Raw genomic sequence first — 24120 nt, 5'->3', positions numbered from 1 at the left:
CAATCCCTTGCCCAGATTCGTCTCACTTTTCATTGTAGAAGATATCTCATTACCTCTTTTGGCAATGTACAGCTTCGCCTTCTCGTATACTGGGAACTGGATGGCTACATGAGTAACCCCAGCTAAAGAAGGAAGAAGACCACTGTTGTCATGGAAGAAACAATCAAGGACACAGCAAAAAGTAAAAACGGTTGAGCTTTATAGTCAGAATGCAGCCTACCTGTACAATCCACGGAGACCTTCTTCTGCTGCAATCCTACGTAACGCAGATAAGATGCTCGTGTAAGGCACCACGCCAGGTCTCATCCCTTGTGTCTTCAGGAGAAAACAGAGAAATATAGTTGTTGAATATCATTCAATGTGCCACACAAATGCAAGATTGTGCCCCAAAATTAAGCAACAACAAAAATTCATGTATACTCATAAATGATCAGGTCCAAAGATATTGTGACTAAGTTTAAGTTGTTAACGATAAACATTCAATTAAATCAGAGAGAAGTCCATGTTACAACCCTGAATTGTGTCACCAAAGTCTAAAGATACAACCCGCTTGATCAGAGGCCTGACCGACCCCTCCCTCCCCTCCCCCGACCCCGCGCCCGCGCCGCCTCCCCGGGGGGCGGCCGGGGCGGCCCCCATCGAGCTCCTCTCCTCCCCCCTCCCCCGTGCTCCTCCCCCCGCCGCCGCCGGCGGAGCCCCCGGATCTGGCCGGGCGGGCTGGCGGCGGCGGGCCCTTCCTTCCCCCGCGCGCGCACCCCCTGCCCCGGGGGCAGGGCTGGCGGCGGGTGCCCTTCGGCCGGCGGTGGCCCGGCGGCCTGGTGGTGGCTGGCGGCGGCCCGGCGCGGTGGTGGCGCCGTCCTTTGGCGGCGGGGCGGCTTGGTGGCGCTGGTTGGCCGGCGGCGCGCCCGGCCCAGATCTGGGCCCTCGGGGCTCCATCTGGGTCCTTGCGGGCCGGCCCCCAGGCGTGTCCTCGTTGCCTGCGGCGTGGTGAGGAGGAGCAGCAACTCGGACTTGGGGCGGCGGCTCCGACGACGTGCCGGCAGCAGCGCGAAGGCGGGAGCTTTACGAGCCCACGAGGGCTCGGCCGGGCCTGGTGTGCTCCTGCTATTGCGTCCAGACGGCTACCGTCGCTGACAGTGGAGGTGGGGCCCTCCCGCGTGCCGACGGGCTGTTGCCCTAGTCCCGGCTTTGATTCCTTGCCGTGCTGTCCTCACTTCGCGGTGCCGTGGTGAGACGGCATGGGGGCCTCGTGACCGCGTTGGCGCACGGTGGTGGTTGGTTTGGTGGCAGGCTTCGGGGCGCCCGAGGTGCGGGTTGGGATCGGGGGAAACCCCTGTCGGCATGGCCGACACCGGCGCGGTGGCGCCTGTGGGTGCCTCCTGACCTTCCGGGAGGGCGTCGAGGCTACCCTTCCTCTCGCCTCGTCGTGTACCGGGGAAAACCCTTGGCAGCAGCGTCGTCATCGTCGCGATCCTTCTTGGAGGTATTGATAGGTGTCGGCGCTTTGGAGTCTTGGAGTCTAGTGAAAGAGCCTGGTGGGCGCTGCGATCGCGAGGCTTCTTCGCTTTTGTTGATCCGCCGTTGTCGGCATTTGTTTCTTTTGCTTTTCTCTGTCGTTTCTTTTTGGGCGTGTATGTGCTGCTTCCGCCCAGCACCTTTCCTGTATGGTTCGGTTGGTTGCTTTGTATACAAAGCGGGGGGAAACCCTTTTTCGGTAAAGATACAACCCCGAACTTCAAAAACGTCTACTTTACAACCTTAAACTTTCAAAACCGTTCAAAAAACAACCCTAAACCAGTTTCACACAGTTTTGACTGGTTTTGACAATTGACTGCCTAGTCATCCCAGCCAGTTTTGACCATTGACTGGTTCCCATGATATTCAATCAGGGAAAGTGATGCGGAGCATCCTACGGTCATCCCCATGGACACTACTTCGACTACTCAAGCTCCAAGTGGACCCATGACAAGAGCTCGAGCACGTGCTATTCAATCCGAGGTTAACTCTCTCCTTGTTGAACTTCCCTTTGAACCACTTGAGACATGGCTACTACCTCAAACGGAGATGCTTTGTGTGATTAGGTACCAAGAAAGCAACCAAGGAGAAGCTACGATGCAAGATGAACATCAAGAGCATGGAGAAGGATTTTCCCAGAGCAGAGATAGAGGTACTACCGGTCAACTACCGGTCCACCGGTACTACCGGTCAACTACCGGTCAACCTTCTGTAATCAAGCCGGTACAAGGCCGGTATCGCCCCGGTTTATACCGGTAACTGCCACAAGACCGGTACTACCGCCCCAACAACCGGTACTACCGCTAATCCCTTCCGAGAACACCTCCAGGAAGCAGCATCTGAGCTCCTAGCGGTACAACCGCCCCCAAGACCGGTACTACCGGCCTGCCTGCGCGCAGTGTGAGGGATTTCACCCCATATACCTCCCACTTACCCCTTGGACTATATATACTTGTCTCCTAGCTTCGTATTAGGGTTAGCATTGGTTTAGCTCATTTGAGATAGAGCATTGCTCATCCGTACCGGATCTACTCCTCGTGAGGGACCGCACCTCTTCGGAGAAGATCCATCCGGATTCAAGGCCTCCATCCGGAGAAGACAATCAAGACCTCCTCACGGAGAAGAATGGTTACTCTTGTATCGTCCCTTGTTGACTTTGGATCTCGTGTTACTTTGTGCCTCGATGATCTAGCACTTGTGTGATCATGTTCGTGTCGGTTGAATGTTTCTCTTGTTTTCCCCCGTGATTTCCCTCGTGTTCTTCCGCGCGTTCTTCGTGTTCCTCGTAGGGATCCTCTCCAAACGTGAAAGATCGGCCCCCAGGGTTCCGCCCTACATCATCTTGGTATCATGAGCCACGTTGATCACGTTTTTGGAGCCCCTACCCCGTGTTTTCTAGCTTGATTTTGTTGTTTTCGTCCTAAATCCGAAAATCCCCACCAAAAATAGCCCCAAAATCTTTTGTGGTTTGTTAAGTGTGTTGAAGTTTTGTTGGATTTGATCCATGGATTTCGTGTGTAGCAGGTAGATCTAGCTTCCCCACAAGTTTCCCCACCTTCCATCCTCTAAATACATCCAATTTTGTCCCCGAAATCATCCATTTCCGCCACAAAATCGCCCGATCCAGTTTTCCCGACCCCAGTGGTACTTCCGCCCTCCAAAACCGGTAGTTCCGCTGAGCTGCAGGACCGGTACTACCGCCCCCCAAAGCGGTACTACCGCCCTTCCCAGGTTCAGCCTCGGCTGATTCACCGTTTTGCCCATAACTTCCACATCCGGAGTCCGATTTTCGCGTTCTTTAGCTCGTTGAGAAGCTATTGACATCCCCCATCCACCTAGATAGGTTCCAACATCAATAGACACCGTCAAATTTTCCTAACTTTGGCATCTTGGCCTAGGGCTTTCACCACATCATCCGCTATACCACCACCACTTTCCGCTACCACCATTTGCTTTTGGTCTTTGAGAATTTGAGTTGTGGTTCCCGTGTCCTATTGTGTTTCGGCTATATAGGTACGGTTCGATGTCAACATCACCACCGCTCATCTCCATCGACTACTCATCATCGCCAAGGACGGTAACTTCGATGACATCTTTGTCATACCTTGCAATTGCATTGATACCCACATGGCCTTACATTTGCTTAGCTTACCCATCGAGACTAGCCATTGAGTATTGCCGGCAACGTGACTTGTGCACATTAGTGATCATACTCTATAGCATACATACCATACCATCGTGGTGCATATCTTGGCATCAACTTTTGTGTCACAAAGTTGTCATAGCATACACAATTGCTATCTTGGTTCGTGAAGTTTTGCATGAGAAAAGAGCTCAAAAGTGAAAGAGCCACCCAAGCTTTTAAGCAAAGAGGGAAAGATAAGCAAAGAGCTTATAAGCAAGAACCATAGCATCATACTACATTAAGATTGTCATATCTGATCATCTTGGATCATAGCACCGAAATACCATACATATAGCATACTTGGGATAGAGGTCGTTGCATTTTTGCCTAGTAGATTGTGCACAAGTTCCGTATCCGCCTATTGTGCAATCGTGCTGGCGTCTCTCTTGTATTGTGCAACAAGAGCATTTTCGTGGATTCCACATTTTGGCTCATTTTTGGTTTGCACAATCCCACTTATCTATTTGCGTGTGTGTTTCCGTGTACCACTATTTGCTTGGTCTACTTGTTGCATTTGCAAATTTGTGAATCTTTTCCAACATTATTGAAGCTCACTTACAATTGCATCAAATTTTGTGCCACCATCCTAACCAAGCTCCACCATAAGCTTTTACTTGTGTAGGTGTGAGAACCGACAAGAATTGGTACCAATAGTGCTATTTCATTGTCCGCATTTGAGTGAACTTGATTCATCGTCAACATCGGTCAAGGTACAATTGGTATAAGTTCTTCTCCTTCTACCACTCACATTTTTGCTTGGAATGATGGATAGGCCAAGTACTTCAACCAACCCACTCTTCATCGAGCAAGACGACGACATGTCATCATTCGTCACCAAGAGCCACCTATTTCGTGCACAACGAGCGTTGCATCAAGAGCAACAAGCAATGACCGACCGCATCGACAACCTCGCCACCGACTTGCGACTCTACAAAGGACTACTTCGACAACAAGCTCAACGGGCACAAGCAAGAGAACGATGCAAGGATGGACGAGATCCGCGCCTTGTTGGTGAACCGCCGTTCTTCAACTTCTTCCTACTCGAGACGGAGTCACTCAAGTCGACATTCCGACGACACCTTCTCCGGCACAAGTACCCCGACATCGAACACTCTTCGTCGTGCCGCGCGTCAAGACCGTCGTGCATCTCGCAATCCTCTACACGACAAGCATTCACAAGAGCAAGTCGACGAGCAAGTACTTCGTCCTCAACCACACCAAGTTGCTTTTGCTCAAGCTCAAGAACGACAACGTCAACGCCGCCAAGAGGAAGAACGAGCGCGTCTACATCAAGAGGAAGCAACGTGAAGCACAAGCTCTTGAGGCGCAACGTGCCCTTCAAGAATCAAGTCGAGCAATCGCCAACCGCAACCGAGATCGGCGCAATCAAGAGGAAGCACTTCGAGAAGAAATCCAAGAGCGGAACTACCAACCACGAGTGCAACGTCAAGTTCCTCAAGCTCCTCCACAAGCTCGACAAGTTCCACCTCAACCTCAAGTCCAACAAGAGCAAGTTGATCATGGACCTCCTCCACGCCAAGAGCAACATGATGACTACCCTCCATGTCAAGGGCGTCATCATCACCATCGCCAACAACAGATGCCCAAGTTCAATGGAAGCAATGATCCCGAAGAGTACCTATCATGGGCATTGAAGGTCGACAAAATCTTTCGTTTGCACAACTATGAGGAAGAGAAGAAGATCGCTATGGCATCACTTGAGTTCCAAGACTATGTGCTCATATGGTGGGAACAAGTCCTTGAGTGCTGAGAAGCAAGAGGTGAACCACCTATCACCACTTGGGCTCAAATGAAGGATGCATGCGAGCACGTTTTGTGCCCACCTACTACAACCGCGATCTCTTCAAGAAACTCCAACTTCTCAAGCAAGGAACAAAGAGTGTTGAACAATACTACAAGGAAATGGAGATAGCCATGATTCGAGCAAATGTCATGGAAGATGATGAGCAAACAATGGCACGTTTCTTGAATGGACTCAATCATCCCATCAAGAAGATTGCCGACTTCCAACCCTACTCCAACCTCATTGAGCTAGTGCATCAAGCTACCAAGGCGGAACGTCAAGTGCAAGATGACTTCAAGTACGCCAAGTACTCATCCAAGAACTACGGCTTCTCCAACAACCAAGCTTCAACAACTCCTCCAACCTCTACATCAACCAAGCCTTCTCCAAGCAACGACGACAAGTCAAGTTACAAGAAAACTTCGACTAGTTCAAGTCGTCTTCCTCCTACTACAAGCAACTTAAGCCGCGCGCTTCATCATCTACTCCGACCGATGAGACCGTCAAGACAAGCTCCTTCAAGTGTTTCACTTGCAGCGGCCGAGGCCACAAGTCCTACGAATGCACAAACAAGTGCACCATGATCCTCAATGATGATGGAACCTACGACTCCATGAGTGACGAGGAGATGGGAGCCCTTGAGCAAGTGGCCATGCACCGGCGCGTGAACGAGGATGAAGATGATCAAGTCTTTTGTGATGAGGATTCGAGCCCCGCTCTCATTGTCTTCAAAGTCTTGACTCTTCAACATCAACAAGAAGAAGACCAACGATGCCACATCTTCCACACTAAGGCCGGCATCAATGGAAGGTCCGTCAAGGTCATCATCGATAGAGATAGTTGCCACAACTTGGCAAATGAAGAACTATGCTCCAAGCTTAAATTGGTGTGAAGCACCCGCACCCATACAAAGTCCAATGGCTAAGTGACTCCGGCACTATACGAGTTGATCATACGGTCCAAGTCTCCTTCAAAATTGGTGCATATGAGGACACTTTGGAGTGTGATGTCGTCCCGATGTCCATTTGCCACCTCCTTCTTGGTAGGCCTTGGCAATTCGACTGGGGTGTCATCCACAACGGGCGTACCAGTCACTATAGCTTCAAGATGAAAGGAAAGGAGTATGTGCTACGACCTATGTCTCCTAGTCAAGTGATCGACAAGCAAGCCACCCATCGTGGAGAGAAGAGTGAGAAAGTGATCCACCAAAAAGTGAGTGAGAGCCACAAGCCAAACTTGAGCGCCTCTTCGCCTAGAGAGAAAAACCTAGTCCTATTTGCCACCAAAAGTGAGATGAGAGAAGTGTGTGAGAACCCATCAAGTGTTATGCACTTTATCCTTGTGTGCAAGGATGGGGACCCAAAAACTAACACCTCTCATGATCTATCTCTAGTGTTTCAAACTCTTTTGCAGGAATTCCAAGATGTTTTCCCTGATGAGCTACCTACAGGTCTACCTCCTCTACGAGGCATTGAGCATCGAATCGACCTCATCCCCGGAGCGCCCCTACCAAACAAAGCTACATACCGTGTCAACCCCGAAGAAACTAAGGAGATCCAACGGCAAGTACAACAACTAATCGACAACGTCATGTACGTGAAAGCTTAAGCCCTTGTGCCGTTCCCATTATACTTGTGCCCAAGCAAGATGGTAGTTTTCGCATGTGCTCCGATTGTAGACCCATAAATGCAATTACCGTTCGCTATAGGCATCCCATTCCTCGCTTAGATGATATGCTTGATGAACTTAGCGGTGCCACAATTTTCTCAAAAATTGATTTTAAAAGTGGCTATTATCAAATCAGCATACAAGAAGGTGATGAATGAAAAACTGCTTTTAAAACCAAATTTGGCTTGTACGAGTGGTTGGTTATGCCTATGGGTTTATCGGAAGCTCCCAGAACTTTCATGGATCTTATGCATTTTGTGCTTCGCTCTTATATTGGAGTGTTTGTTGTGGTTTACTTTGATGACATTTTTGTTTTTAGCAAATCCATGAAAGAGCATCTAAAGCATGTTAGGGCTGTTTTGCAAACGCTTCGCAAGGAACGTCTTTTTGCCAACATGAAAAGTGCACGTTTGGTGTTGACAAGCTAGTTTTCTTGGGTTTCGTTGTCTCTTCCAAGGGTGTCCATGTTGATGAATCTAAAATTGAAGCAATTAAAACTTGGCCCCAACCCACCAATTTGCACTGAAAAACACTGAGATCTGCATCAACTGCTCCCTTCCAGGTCATTTTGCTCCTCGCTGCCCTACTATTCGTTGTGAGAGATGCAACAAATTAGGTCATATGGCTCAGTTATGCCAGGTTTTGAGACCTTGGGAATGCATTCCATTCATGTGTGGTTTCCAGTCCCCTGGGCAAGGGTTCTTCTATATTCCTGATTTGTGTGCTGCTAAACAGAACGTTGAAAAAACTAACAACGTGGTCATCACTATAGTTGAGGGGGAGGCTACTGTGAAGGATATTGAGCAGGAATTCAATGCCATCTTCGCTAAGAAACCTGGCAAAAAGAAATGGCGCTGCACTGCACGTTCTATTGGCCCTGGTAGGTATGTGATGCGATTCCCTAATGCCAGTGAAGTTGAGAGAGCATGCTGTTATGGGAAACGCTTGCCTTTAAAAGAAGGGGCCATTGTTGTTTGTATTACTCCTTGGACTGCTTCAATTGGAGCAAAAGGTATCATGGAAAAAGCCTGGGTTAGGGTTCGCAACATCCCTATTGAGAAAAGATGCATGGAACATATTGCATATGTTGGAGCTCTGGTTGGGGTCACGTTGGAAGTGGATGAGTCCACTATTCATAAACCTGAATATGCTAGAATCCTTCTTGGGTGTAGAGAAATTGAGAAAATTCCACCCTCAGCGGAGGGTATGCTGGGGGAGCAAATATATGATTTTTTCTTTGAGGTTGAGAAAGCTGTGACTATGGGTGCTGAGAAAGGCCAATCCTCTACTGCTGTTGACAATAGTTCATCCCAATCTTTCCCCAAGAAAGCTAGGATGGACTCATATCCTGCTTCTTCTGTGGGTCAGGGGGATACGAGTGCTTCTGTGGGTGGAAACTTCTCCTCCCAGAATTATGATAAGGGTATGCAGAGGCTGCCTGCGGTAGCTGAAAGTGAAGAAGAGGAGGAAAGCGAGGAGGATAACAATACAGAACTGCTGATTGAAACTATGGCAAGAGAACATGCAGATGAAAAACTATCTATCTGTGGTTCTCAGTCTGGCGATCTGGAGGTGGATGAATTGATTACATCTCCTGGTAATGAGATCAATATGCATAAAGGTGCTTGGGGGATAATTACTCATGTTCCACCCTCACCTCTGTTTGCTTATCATGATGTGAATGCTTATGGAAACACATTTCCTCCCCTATCAGACTATGTGGTGTGGCCATCCCTGCCTCATATCATGCCTCTAGAGGAAGGGTCTGTGGAAGGAGGAGAGAACTGTAGCACTTATACAGTTGAGTATCCATCTGGGTCACCGATTCATGACAGCATGACTTGTGAGGAGGAGGCTACGCGCAGGCAGAAACAGAAGTTGGAGAATGTGGGTGACGTGGCTGCCAACAGAATGAGGAAGCGCAACTTGGAAGGTACGACCATGCCCAATTCTAAAAATCAGTTCTCTGCTTTGTCTGATACTGCTATTATATTGCGTGCGTCCTTGATGGGAGTGCAAATCCCTGATGATGATTTTGATACTATTGACATCTTGCGGGAATTAGAGATTTCTGGAAATATGTTACAAAAAAAGAATTTAAATTCTAATCCCCAGAATATTACCATCAATGATGGTTTAGGAAACGATGTGCCTTTATCCTTAGATTGGGACGACGATAATAGAGAGGTAGAAGAACCTTTTACCCTGGTTCAGTCTAAAAAAAGGAAGAAGAAATATCCATACAAGAAAATGGTTGTGGCATTTTCTCCTAATAAGCCCAGCAGACCCATGACTAGAAGTCAGCAAAAAAAGGATGTGGGTAGGGCTGCCATGGATCCTGGCAGACCTACCAGAGTGAGGGATAAACCTGATCGATATAAATGAAAGGGGTTTTTTGGAACTGTAGGAGTGTGGATAAAAAAGGTATGTCCACCTGTATTGTTGACATGATTAATGGCAACAATCTTGACTTCATTGGGCTGCAAGAGACTATGAAAGAATCCTATGACTCTGCCTTTTTTAGAAAGATTGACCCCTGTGATAGGTTTCGATGGGAATGGGCACCTTCGAGGGGGAAATCCGGAGGTATCCTCTGTGGTATCAAGAAGGGTAGCTTTGATATCATTACTATTGTGTGTGGTAAATTCATACTGCAGTTGAACTTGTTCGATAAGAACAAAAACTGTCATTGGGCCTTGATGATTGTGTATGGCGCTGCGCATGATGAGCAGAAGCCTGAATTCATTGCTGAACTTTCAGCTATGTGCCATAGGGTCAGTATGCCATATTTGGTCGGTGGTGATTTTAATATCATTCGACATAGTGGAGAGAAAAACAAAAAGACGCCCCTGTCCCATTTTTCGGATGTGTTCAACTCTGTTATTCACTTACTTGGGTTGAGGGAGATTCATATGGCTGGTGGTCGTTACACTTGGTCCAACAAGCAAGATAACCCTACTTTGGAAAAACTTGATAGGGTCCTTATGTCCCATGATTGGGAAGATTTATACCCTCTTGCTAATGTGCATAAACTGGTAAAGGACAAGTCTGACCACAATCCTTTGGTGTTGGATGGTGGGAGAGCCCCATCCAGAGCACCAGGCAATAGGTGCTTTAGGTTTGATAATGCATGGCTTAAGAACCCAGATTTCCTCCCTTTGGTTACTGAAATCTGGTCTAGGCTGGTTTACACTGTAAACCCTATTGACATCTTAAACATTAAATTGAAAAGGATTAAGAAATTTTTCAAAGGTTGGGGATCCAATCTGTTTGGGCAAAATAGGATCAGAAAAAATATTATCAAGCTCGAGCTTCAGGAGCTCGAGAGATTGGAGGAAGATGAGGGGTTGTGCGGGGATGCATATAAGAGGAAGTTGGATATTTTAGTGGAGCTCAACAATATGTATGTTGAGGAAGAACTCCATTGGCATCAGATGGGACAATAACACTGACTTTTTTCATAAAGTGGCTAATGGTCGTCGTAGGAAAAATGTCATGGTTTCATTGGAATGTGGGTCCGCTGTTGTGGAAGGGACTAAAAACCTACTTGCACATGCTACTGAGTATTACAGAGACCTATTTGGACCGGCTCCTGGCAATATCTGCCAGATAGATGCAACTTTATGGTCCCAGGATGAGCTGATTTCCTTGGAGGAGAACGAAGATTTGACTCGACCTTTTTCTTTGGAGGAGATTAAGCATGCTCTATTTGAGATGAGGTCTAACCGTGCCCCCGGACCTGATGACATCCCTGTTGAATTCTACCAGCATTGCTGGGATGTTGTAGCTCAGGATCTGTTCTGCTTATTTGAGTGGTTTCATGCTGACAAGTTAGATGTGCAAAGACTTAACTATGGTATCATTACCTTGCTACCTAAGTCAAGCAATGCAAGTAGAATCCAACAGTATAGGCCCATTTGTCTGCTGCGCTGCCCATATAAGCTGATCACCAAAACCATGGATATTAGGGCTAGCAGATATGCTCATAAATTGTTTAGTATCCAGCAGAATGCTTTCATTAAAGGGAGGCATATTGTGGATGGTATTCTATCTTTACATGAGATTATGCACTATACTAATGTCAAAAAACAAGTTGGAATAGTTCTCAAGCTTGATTTTGAGAAGGCTTATGACAAAGTAAACTGGGATTTTTTGCTTGATTGTCATGAAAAGCGCGGGTTTAATCCCAAGTGGTGTGGATGGATTTCTCAGATCCTAAAAAATGGCACGGTAAGTGTCAAGATAAATGATGAGGTGGGGCCTTATATTCAAAGTGCTAAGGGGGTGAGACAGGGGGATCCTCACTCCCCCTTCTTGTTCAATTTAGCAGCAGAATGCCTGACTAAAATGGTGCTGGCAGCTCAGAAGAATGGCCTGATCAAAGGTTTAGCTGCTGAGCTAGTTGAGGATGGGGTGGGCATCTTGCAATATGCTGATGATACGGTGCTGTGCTTTGAACATGATGTTGACAAGGCTGTCAACATCAAACTCTTGTTGTATTTATTTGAGCTTATGTCAGGTCTTAAGATCAACTTTGAAAAAAGCGAAATTTTCAGTATTGGGGGTGATAATGACACGGACTTAATCTATGCGAACATGTTTGGATGCCAGGTGGGGGCTCTGCCTATGAAATATCTGGGAGTCCCTGTTACATATTCTACTCTCAGGAATATTGATCTGGACTTCCTTGATGGTAAAATGATCAAAAAGCTCGATGCCTGGGTTGCTTACGCGGCATCATCTGGGGGCAGACTGACCTTACTGGGGTCCAGTTTGGATGGGATCCCATCTTTTCTCATGTCGATGTTTCTTTTTAATAAAACTTTTATTGAGAAGATGGATAAACATCGCAGGCGGTTCTTTTGGAGGAGAAAGAATAAGAAACATGGTTATCATATGGTTAAATGGACAAGAGTTTGCAGATCTAAGAAGATTGGGGGCTTAGGTATTAAAGATCTGCATAAGCAAAATATTGCCCTGCTCGTTAAGTGGTGGTGGAAACTGGAAACGAGTGATGGTTTATGGCAACGCATTGTGCGAGCTAGATACTTCAAGAACAAAACAGTAGCTAACATCCGGAGTCGCTTCTCGGACTCCCCCTGCTGGAAAGCCATTATGAAAGTCAAAGATTCATATATGGCTGGTAGAAAAGTTAACATTGAGAGTGGGAACCTTACTAGGGTCTGGTATGACCCGTGGATCGATAACATTGTGTTGAAAGATCATTTCCCTGACTTGTTCAGCATCTGCCAAGATCAGGATTGCACTGTTGCATCCTGGGCTGCGAATAACTATGAAATTGGCTTCAGACGCAGATTAGTAGGGGCGCTGGGTGATCAATGGGCTTGGATGATTGTGGAAGCTAAAAAGCTGACATTGAATGAATCCCCAGATAAGATTTCTTGGTCCCTTGGTGGCAAAGGAAAATTCACCACTAAATCCTTGTACGAGTGGCTGGAGAGAAACCTGTCAGGTCCTAATTATAAAATGGTGTGGAAAGCACCTATCCCGCTAAAGATCAAGATTTTCCTTTGGCAACTATTTCAAAATGCCATCCTTACTCGTGATAACATGCGTGCCAGAAAATGGCCTGGAAATCCCAGTTGCTCCTTCTGTACTAATGTTGAAACGGCAAACCATTTGTTTTTCTCGTGCTCGCTCGCTCGCTCAGTTTGGGGGACGCTAGGTATGACAGCAGGAGCATCTTGCTGCCCTCGATCCCTTTGGCAAAGCTTTGCCTGGCTTTATAAATTCTTTCCGGGTGGGAAGCATTTATATATGATGATTATTGCTGCGATATGTTGGGGGATTTGGATTCTTCGTAATAAAGTTACGTTTGATAAGCATGTCGTTCGATCCCCTCTGGAGGCTGTTTTCACGGCATGCTCTTTTATGATGTATTGGGCAGGTTTGCTGAAGGAAGAGGACAGGGTGAAGCTCCAGGCAGGTGTGAAGAGATTGGCACATGCTGCTGCGGCACTGACGGACAGATCCTTCCCTCGAGACAGGCTGCTCTTGAGAGACAGAGATGGTTTGCAGATTGGCTAGATGCGATCAGCGTCTGCGCGGCTTCTACTCTCGCTTCCCACTGGGGTCTGATGCCCGCTGGTGATCTGTATTGCGACTGTTTCGCCTAGTCATCGGAGTCTGATGGTTGTTTTGGTACTTTGTATTTCTGAGCAGATGGCTGGTAAGTGTCATCAGGTTTTCGTCCCATGGCTGGTGGTCCGTTCCAGGATCATCACGCGGTGGGTTTCCTGGTGATGCGCCAACTCGCTCCCCCCTTTTCAGTCTCATTTCACGCAAAAGTAGGTTTATATCTGTTTTGAGTTCGGCGATGAACTTGGATAAAGACTGATGTATTTCCGTTGATTGCAAAATTAATGGAAAGGGGTTGTGAGCCCGGTTGGAAAAAAAAAACCCACCAATTTGCAACAAGTGCGTAGCTTTCTTGGCCTTGCAGGTTTTTATCATCGCTTTGTGAAAGATTTTAGCACTATTGCCGCTTTTTTGCATGCCTTGAGTAAGAAGAATGCTCCTTTTGTTTGGGGATCTTTGCAATCCACCGCTTTTGATGAGCTCAAGTCTTTGCTTACTCATGCTCCGATTCTTGCTTTACCCAACTTTGACAAAACTTTTGAGGTTCATTGCGATGCAAGTGGTACCGAAATTGGCGGAGTTTTGATGCAAGAAAAACGAGCTATTGCATATTTTAGTGAAAAACTCTCCGGTGCTCAACTTAACTATCCCATCTATGACAAAGAATTGTATGCTTTAGTGCGTGTGATACATGTTTGGGAACATTATCTTAGACCTCATGAGTTTGTCATACATACAGATCATGAAACGCTTAAGTACTTAAAAGGTCAACTAAGTTGAACAAGCGTCATGCCAAATGGAGTGAATTTATTGAATCTTTCCCCTATGTGATCAAGTACATTAAGGGTAAGGAAAATGTAGTTGCGGATGCACTTTCACGCATATGCACGCTTGTCACTAAACTTGAGTTGAATGTTATTGGCTTTGAGCACATAAAAGACTTGTATGCTAATGATCCATCTTTTGCTACTCCTTATGCTAAATGTTTGACGCATACATCTTGGGAACAATATTACATCAAGGATGGTTATCTTATGAGAGCTAACAAACTATGCATTCCCGAGTCTTATCTTCGTTTGCTCCTTTTGCAAGAGGCTCATGGAGGCGGACTCATGGGACATTTTGGACGCGACAAGACATTCGCCACGCTCTCCAAGAACTACTTTTGGCCCAAGATGTTCCGTGACGTCTCACGCTTCTCCAACCGATGCTCTACATGTCGCAACGCTAAGTCCAAAGCTCAATCACATGGTCTTTACATGCCTCTTCCTATTCCTTATCAACCTTGGGAAGACATTAGCATGGATTTTGTACTTGGTTTGCCTAGAACTCGAAATGGAAAGGAGTCCGTGTTTGTTGTGTTGGACCGATTTTCTAGGATGGCACATTTCATTCCTTGCAACAAGATAGATGATGCTTCACACATTGCAAATCTCTTTTGTAGGGAAATCTTGCGCCTCCATGGAGTACCAAAGACAATTGTCTCCGACCGCGACGTCAAGTTCTTGAGTTACTTTTGGAAGACGCTATGCGCCAAGCTCGGAATCAAGCTCTTGTTCTCATCCGCTTACCATCCTCAAACCGACGGCCAAACGAAGGTGACGAACCGTACACTCTCTACTCTACTTCGCGTGTTGATCAAGAAGAACATCAAGGAGTGGGAGGCGTGTCTACCCATCGCCGAGTACGCCTACAACCATGCAAGACATTCGGCTACCGGCAAGTCTCCTTTCGAGGTCGTCTACGGCTTCAACCCGTTGTCCCCATTGGACATTCTTCCTCTACCACTACAAGAGCGCACCAACATGGACGCGACTGCACGAGCAAGCTACCTCAAGAAGATGCACGAAGATACAAGGCACACCATCGAGCGCCAAGTACAACGACTCGCGACCAAGCTCAACGTCAACAAGCAACCCATGATCTTCAACATTGGCGATCTCGTGTGGCTACACCTTCGTAAGGACCGCTTCCCCAACGAACACAAGTCCAAACTTCTACCTCGAGCCGATGGACCATTCAAGGTGCTAGCACGCTACAACAACAGCGCCTACAAGATCGACATCCCACGCGACAAGTACTCCGTGAGCGACATCTTCAACGTCAACGATCTCTCCCGGTACCATGGTGATGAGGATTTCGATCCGAAGTCGGATCTTTCCCAAGGGAGGGGAGATGATGCGGAGCATCCTACGGTCATCCCCATGGACACTACTTCGACTACTCAAGCTCCAAGTGGACCCATGACAAGAGCTCGAGCACGTGCTATTCAATCCGAGGTTAACTCTCTCCTTGTTGAACTTCCCTTTGAACCACTTGAGACATGGCTACTACCTCAAACGGAGATGCTTTGTGTGATTAGGTACCAAGAAAGCAACCAAGGAGAAGCTACGATGCAAGATGAACATCAAGAGCATGGAGAAGGATTTTTCCAGCGCAGAGATAGAGGTACTACCGGTCAACTACCGGTCCACCGGTACTACCGGTCCACTACCGGTCAACCTTCTATAATCAAACCGGTACAAGGCCGGTATCGCCCCGGTTTATACCGGTAACTGCCACAAGACCGGTACTACCGCCCCAACAACCGGTACTACCGCTAATCCCCTCCGAGAACACCTCCAGGAAGCAGCACCTGAGCTCCTAGCGGTACAACCGCCCCCAAGACCGGTACTACCGGCCTGCCTGCGCGCAGTGTGAGGGATTTCACCCCATGTACCTCCCACTTACCCCTTGGACTATATATACTTGTCTCCTAGCTTCTTCGTATTAGGGTTAGCATTGGTTTAGCTCATTTGAGATAGAGCATTGCTCATCCGTACCGGATCTACTCCTCGTGAGGGACCGCACCTCTTCGGAGAAGATCCATCCGGATTCAAGGCCTCCATCCGGAGAAGACAATCAAGACCTCCTCACGGAGAAGAACGGTTACTCTTGTATCGTCCCTTGTTAACTTTGGATCTCGTGTTACTTTGTGCCTCGATGATCTAGCACTTGTGTGATCATATTCGTGTCGGTTGAGTGTTTCTCTTGTCTTCCCCCGTGATTTCCCTCGTGTTCTTCGGCGCGTTCTTCGTGTTCCTCGTAGGGATCCTCTCCAAACGTGAAAGATCGGCCCCTAGGGTTCCGCCCTACATCAGAAAGTTTTCAAACATTTTGCCAAACAGATAAATAATTATAAGAAAAATGCATATTCAGGACCTTTTGGGCTAAAAAATGGCAACAAAAAAAAGTTTCCAGACCACGCCCAGACCTCGGGAGCATCATGGATCCGTCAAGAAACCAGTGCTCAAGGTCGACCGACTTGGTCCACTAAACTAGGAAGTCGGACAGGGCCTGTGACTTTATCACCTTGCAAGACTGGTAAGTGATCTTGAAGGGAAGGAGCTCGATGCGCCAATTGGCGACCAGGCCCATGGCGTTTCTATTGTTGATGATGTCGGCCAGGGGTGTGTGGCTGACCATAGTGATCGGGTGAGCCTGGAGGTAGTGTAGCAGCTTCCGAGCCGCCATGAGCACCCCATTGGTGATCTTTTCATAGTAGATCTAATGAGACTCCGATGGGGACAACACCTCACTGACGTAATACATCAGGTGTTGGACCTTCTAAGCTCGGCCTTCCTCCTCGCATTAAACCACGAGCACCACACTTACAATCTATGTAATAGCACAGATATATAAAAGCATGGATTCGTGAGTTCTTGGAGCGGCCAAAATTGGTTGCTTCACAGCAGCCGCTTGAGGTTGTCCAGTGCCGACTGGGCCTCATCTATCCTGACGAATTAGTCCGAATTCTGAAGGAGACCATACAACAGCAAGGCCTTTTCGCCGAGCTAGGAAATGAAGCGGCTTAGGGTTGCAACCTGCCAACTTCTAGACGTCCCTCAGCTTCTTGGGTTTGCCGAGCTTGGAGATCGCCGCCATTTGGTCAGGGTTTGGGCTCGATGTCGCACTGGGAGACGATGAAGCCGAGAGGCTTGCCCCAAGGAACCTCGAACGGGCATTTGTCCGGGGTTAGCTTCATCCGGAATTGGCGCAGTTTAGCAAACGTCTTCGCGAGGTCGGACAGGTGGCTGTCCTACAAACCTTGACTTGACCACCACGTCGTTGACATAGGCCTCGACGTTGACGTTGATCTACTCGTCGAGGCACTTCTGCATGGTGCACTGGTATGTTGCGCCAACGTTCTTGAGTCCGAAGGGCATCATGATGTAGCAGAAGGGCCCAAAAGGCATGATGAAGGAGGTCCTCTCCTGGTCAAATTCTTTCATCCGGATCTAGTGATATCCCGAGTAGGTATCCCGAAAGCATAGACACTCACACCCCACAATGGAATCGATCACCTGGTCGATGCAGGGGAGCAGAAACGGATCCTTGTGGCATGCCTTGTTGGGGTCGGTGTAGTCAGACGCACATGCGCCACGTGTAGTTTTTCTTCCGGACGAGGATTGGGTTTGCCAGCCAGTCCAAGTGGGAAACTTCTCGAATGAAACCGGCTGCCAAGAGCCAGGCTAGCTCTTCTCCAATAGTTTTACACCTTTCTGGTGCGAATCAACGCGGGGCTTGCTTCACGGGTCGGGCGCTCTTCAAGACGTGCAATGAGTGCTTGACATTTTTTGCCGATACACTAGGCATGTCAGCAGGCTGCCATGCAAAGATGTCTCGGTTCTCACGGAGAAAATTGATGAGAGCACTTTCCTATGTGTTGCTCAGGTCGACGTTGATCTCAACGGTCAGCTTGACCTTCTGGGTGTCCTGGCCTAGCTGGAAAGCAGAGGTCACTTGACCTTCTTGCTCGGCGAGAGGGCCTCAAGATCCGCCGTCTTCTGGATTTTGGCGAGCTCGGCTTCGGCTAGGTCGACATTGGCCACCATGCACTCATGTGCGCACTTGAAGTTGCCGCTGACCATAATTACCCGGTTGGAGCCTGACACCTTCAGCTTTAAGTACACGTAACATGGGATTGCCATGAATTTCGTGTGCGTTGGTCGGCCGAGGAGGGCATGATAGGCAAGATTGCCATGAATTTCGCGTGCGTTCATCGGCCGAGGAGGGCATGATAGGCGCTCCTGAAAGGGATGACCTCAAAAGATAGTGTCACGGCTCGAAAGTTTGAGAGTGACAAAAACAACTTCCAAGGAGATCCATCCCAATGGCTAGGCACACTTCCCTGGCACGATGTCGTGGAAATGGATGGAGGTCGGCCGCAGGCATGAGATATGCCCATCTTTTCCAGCGTCTCGATGTAGAATATGTTGATGTCGTCTTCCATCAGGACCTTGGACAGCTGGCAACCCCCATGACCAAGTCGAGCACCAAGGTGAATCTCCCTAGGTGAGGAATATGTAGTCCGGAAGGTTGGACTGGTCAAACAGAATCGCACGGTAGGACCAGTCGAGGTATTGGGGGACGTCAGGCACTAGCACATTGCCTTGCACTGTGTGATCTTTTAGACCCGCTAGGATTCGAGGCCGCAAAAGACCCCATCACCTTCTTTATGTCCAGGGGGAAGACCTTCTCGGGATGACTGCCACCCTTGGGGGCACTGTTCTCGAGGTCGTCGTTGCTTGTTGGGTTTTTCGGCGACCAACTGGTCGTTGAAGTTGCATTGTCGGCTTGTGTGTGTCGTCTGGTAGCCCAGGTAGGTGTGGTAGCTGCAAGGCCATCCATTATCTCATCATAGGTTTTTCTTGGGGTTTTCCCCTTCAGATTCCACATGCGCCACTACTTGTTTCCAGGGCCGCTTCCTTTACATCGGGGTGTTGTACTCGGCCGCGGCGATTTTTCCTGCCAGCTCACACGGACTCTTCGTCGGCCACGAAGTCATTGGCGATTTCCATGAGCTCGCACATACATCTCCTGGCCCCGAATTTGAAGGCCTGAATAGCCTGCTCATTGGAAACATCGTCCAGAGAGTTTCTCTTATTGAGCCACCACGAGATGAACCAGCGGATCGTATCCTAAGGCTCTTGAATGCAATAAGTGAGGTCATAGGCACTGCATGACATCTGGTAGGTGCCTTCAAAATTTGTCATGAACGCATCCTAGAAAACCTGGCACTCGTAGATAGAATTGGCTACGGACATAGCAAAGTGCATTCAGTTCGTCTCCTCTGGCTTGGTTGACGACTGTGAGGTAGTCGGCCAGCCAGTTGTCCGACTTGGAGTCGCTCATATATTTGTCGGTGTCCCGCACCTGGAATTTTGGCGAGAAAGGGTGCTTGAGGACATCTTTGATAAAGTATGCCAGGTTGATGAATGCCGCCCAACTTAAGGACCTTTGGGTCCCACCGGTACCGTGGTGCTCTGCCAGCGCGAAGGGCTTGGATGGTATCCCACGCATCGGCCGACTTACGAGTCGGTCTTGAACCATGAGGGTCAGATGGAATGGTGACGAGCGGCCTAACGAGCTTGAGCTGCAGGTCGGATGCGATTGGGAGCGAAGAATTGGCGTTTGTGCGCAGCTCAGAGCTGATCGCTAGTCGGTTGCGCGTCTGGGTTGACATGTCGTGCTGCACCACTGCTGCCTTGATCATGGCCCTGGCGGTGTTGAACCACTCAGCCGTCGGTTGATCTGACCTAAGGTTGATGTTGTCGTGCAGATCCACACGACCGCCATGGGGTTCCGGAGAAGGGTGAGATAAACCATTGCGTCATCGAGCTACCAGTCCAGGATGGAAGCGCGGGATGGAAATTTAGCTGAGAGTGCACACGAAGCAATTACCCAAGTTCAGGCCCTTACGGTGGAGGTAATGCCCTACACTCCTGCTAGATTGATTGAGGTTTGGAGTACAATGATTACATAGGTGTATTGAGACTAGATTAGATGTCTATCCCTAGGCCTCACTTATATAGGGGACAAGGCCTAGGTTTACATGAGCCCATGTTGTGGAGATACCCCGTGATCTCCGAGATAGCCACGCTTGATCCCCAAGTAGATAGCCATGCCCTGAGGAGCCCGCCAGCCAGAAAGCTGGCATGGGCCGCATCATGGCCTGATCGGCAAATATCCGGCCTGGCGGGTCGACTTCCGGCCCGCTGGTGTAACCCGGTACATGGCAATGTCATTCTTGCTCCCCTTTTTTTCTGGGCTTGCTCGACATATCTTTCACAACGATGCTAACTGGGGTACATAGTCATTCTTCGAGCAGCTTCGAGCATTGGCCATCGCCTGATATGGTTGATCAATAGCACTCCACTCCCCGCATGCACCATGCCACTATTGCCACACCGCTGATAATCTCGCCTCCGGCTGTGTGTGTCATTGGAGATCGTTCGACTATGGATGGCTCGCCACACATGGTCCTTCTCAGCTCTGGGTTATCTCAGCAATAGAGGAGGAGAATCACACGGTGGCACCCCTTAAAGTGCCTTTTCTCACCTCTTTGACTGCTTGCCTTGTCATTGTTAGACTGTTACCATTACCGGAGAGAACCAAACAAAATGAGCAATAGTCTCAATAGAGACACAACACGCTGGAACCTCATTACATTATCATTTGTGTTAACAGCGCCCTAACCAAACACTTCCTTAGTTTCAATAATAAGCATCCAAGTAATACAACTGATCTTTGCTAGATTGGTCAACATCCTAAGTTGTGTGTGTATTGTACATTGTGTTCTCTTCTGGTTTGGTAGAAGAAAATATCAGGTTTTACAACTCAAATTTGGGATCACCATATGTATGCCCCTGGATTCATGTGAAGACGATGCCAACATGCGACACCCCGATGGATAGCATCATCCCTTACAAGGTTGAGACTAACCTTGCTAAATATCTTGTGTCTGGGGCTAGGATTTAGTTGAATTAGTTGTTAGACAATTATGCACCTTGATCAACATTAATACAAGCACCATTTATGCTAACGCTGTGTTTGGATGTCTGTATTGGGCTGTCGAATTGGATTTGGTATTGGGTTGCTCTCAATACATGTGTTCGGATGTACTCTGAAACATCACACCGAAACTGTAACGAATACACAGGCATTACAGCTCGCAGGCAAACTATCATCCCAGCGATTCGGAGCCCTCTCGCTCCGATTTCGGTCAAATTGGCTCTTCTGCAAAACATACCGGTTAAGGATGATATGTTTCGTCCCACGACCACGAACAGAGAAAAGGGGAGGAAACGAGGACAGAAGAGAACACAGCGAGGCAGTCGACGGCGGCGCCCAGCTAGATCAACCATGGCAATGCAGGTATCTTCGACAGGCCGTCCCTTCCCTTCCTCCTCCGCCGCCGTCCCGTCCTCGTCCCTTCCCTTCCTCCTCCGCCGCCATCCCGTCCTCTCCTTGCCACAGTTCGATCCTGTCCTCCCTGGCCCTGGCCCCACGCCACCAGGTCCCATCTGAGCTCAAGCCCGTTGTTGCATCCCCTCCAGAACCTCCAAGGGGGGAGGTGATGCACTGGTTCATTGATATTCAAGGAGCCACTGAATACTGCTGAGATCGATGTGGTTCATGCGCTGTTGGGCTCCTTCCGGCTATCCAGCTCCGCACCTCCTGTGAAGCGCACGCCGGCTGCCCGGAAGACCAGGGGCCAGCTGCCAGGAGGACCAAGGGCCGGCTGCCCGCATGGCGTAGCGTGTTGTCGGGGAACCAGCCCTCTTCTGTATCTCAAGAAGCTCTAGCTCGACAGGAACAAGCCCTGTTCTGTATCTCTGTTCTTCAGGTTCAGTTGTTGTTCTTTCGTCAGTACTATGTTTCCGTCAAAGTCTGCGTGCTTATGTTTCGCCTTTATGGAACACTTCCAAGTGTGTTTGCCATATAGTTAATGGATAATTGCAACCGCGTGATTTTCAATTGAAATGTCATAGGGCTAAACAATCCAGCGCGCCGCAAGGTTGAACCTGAACCTATCTATTGTTTTGTCAAATTTGGAACTATGTCATGTTTAACTTGAAGCTATCTGAACTATTGTGTTGTTAAATTTGGTAAAAGAAATCCTATGTAATCATCCAATTATAGTCACACATTGTAAACAAAATTGTTTTGATGCACATACATATGTTGCTATGCAATTCCATAGTTTGCCATCCAAACATGATTCCGTACTGAAACCTCGATATGATTCCGTGAGCCAATTCAGTTAACACCCAAACAACCGAATTCGTATTCATGTCCATTACAGTTTCATGGCTGAACTGGAAATGAAACCAATTGATGGAGGCCTCCAATACAGACATCCAAACACCAACAACAAAGCCTTTAGTCCCAAACAAGTTGGGGTAGGCTAGAGGTGAAACCCATAAGATCTTGCGACCAACTCATGGCTCTGGCACATGGATAGCAAGCTTCCACGCACCCCTGTCCATAGTTAGTTCTTTGGTGATACTCTAATCCTTCAGGTCTCTCTTAACGGACTCCTCCCATGTCAAATTCAGTGTACCCCGACCTCTCTTGACATTCTCCGCACACTTTAGCCGTCTGCTATGCACTGGAACTTCTGGAGGCCTGCGTTGAATATGCCCAAACCATCTCAGACGATGTTGGACAAGCTTCTCTTCAATTGATGCTACCCCAACTCTATCTCGTATATCATCATTCCGGACTCAATCCTTCCTCATGTGGCCACACATCCATCTCAACATACGCATCTCCGCGTCACCTAACTGTTGAACATGTCGCCTTTTGGTCGGCCAACACTCAGCGCCATACAGCATTGCGGGTCGAACCGTCGTCCTGTAGAACTTGCCTTTTAGCTTTTGTGGCACTCTCTTATCACAGAGAAGGCCAGAAGCTTGGCGCCACTTCATCCATCCGGCTTCGATTCGACTGTTCACACCCAAACACAGCGTAAAAAAACCCTAATGCAAGCCAAGGTATAAAATCAGTCTTGCATGATCTTAATGATATCATACTCCATCCTTTTGGGTTTACAAGGCCCCTCACAAAGAAAACCCATACCAAGACAGTCATTAACATTTCAATCTTTTTTATTAACCACGTCCTAAAATGCTCGCTATAATCTCCCACCTAATTTCCCCCCTTTAACTCTGCCCATGCACGGCCAATAGGACAAAGGAATTGTTTTGCATATGATGATTTACATCTGATCTGTGTACGGCAACGTGATCCTATGCTTGTTTTTCAAGTAGCGATGTGATCCCTTGGTGATTGGCTACCGTCGGACAAAGATCTGATGAGAAATCATCGGACATGTAGCACTACTCATAGCACAGTTAGTGCTCGTATTAAACTCTGCACATCAACCAATGAGTAAATGGTCTAGCGAGTAATGTGGGGACAGGATGGCAAGGGTAATGGAATTTGCATTAGCAACATATCTGATTTTGGTAAGAGGCCTTCTAAACCCAAAAGGTGGGAGTATATAAGATACAAGTTTGGAAGCAATTTGCAACACCATAAATCTACAGAATCGATATGTGCCTCTGTTACAAAAATAAACTGGGCCTTCTGAAATAAAGACAAGCATAACAATGTAGTATACATACTTGTAGTCTAGTCTTCACAACCCATAATGGATTAGTTGCAACAGCTGTTGCAATCCCTGCAGAGGAAGCAGCTAAAATATTTTCCTGTATGGACAATTCGCCATTTTTATCATCTGCAGAATGAACAAGAATAGTCAGGAGGTGACACCCGAGTATGTTCGTTGTTCTATTATCTGCATCAACAAAAATAGAACATGGCTAATGTTTAATATTTAACATGGTATGCTGTCAACAATCAGTACAAATTAAATTCTTGTTTAACAAATCCACTACTGTGGGTTAAAAAAACCACCGTTAATTTATCATAACAAAAATACATCTGCAGACAAAAACAACACCACGTGGGTAATATTTATGCCAAATTTTCTCCTCGGCAATGTGATGTTACGTTACACTCT

At 47.9% G+C, this 24120-nt stretch overlaps 1 protein-coding gene across 2 annotated transcripts in view; it reads right to left on the bottom strand.

The window, feature by feature from the left end:
* LOC119276049 (nicotinamide adenine dinucleotide transporter 2, mitochondrial-like) overlaps positions 1-24120 on the bottom strand; it is a 51997-nt gene that overhangs the window by 1329 nt on the left and 26548 nt on the right. For both annotated transcript variants that reach the window (XM_037557012.1, XM_037557013.1), the window contains 3 exons: positions 23723-23835; positions 221-315; positions 54-142 (listed from right to left, as the gene is read on the bottom strand). In XM_037557012.1, coding sequence (XP_037412909.1) covers positions 54-142; positions 221-315; positions 23723-23835 — 297 coding nt within the window. The remainder of the gene's footprint in view (positions 1-53; positions 143-220; positions 316-23722; positions 23836-24120) is intronic.

The sequence above is a fragment of the Triticum dicoccoides genome, chromosome 3B, assembly GCF_002162155.2.
Source record: "Triticum dicoccoides isolate Atlit2015 ecotype Zavitan chromosome 3B, WEW_v2.0, whole genome shotgun sequence".
NCBI classification, from domain to species: domain Eukaryota; kingdom Viridiplantae; phylum Streptophyta; class Magnoliopsida; order Poales; family Poaceae; genus Triticum; species Triticum dicoccoides.
This window is presented reverse-complemented; position numbering and strand designations above follow the sequence as displayed.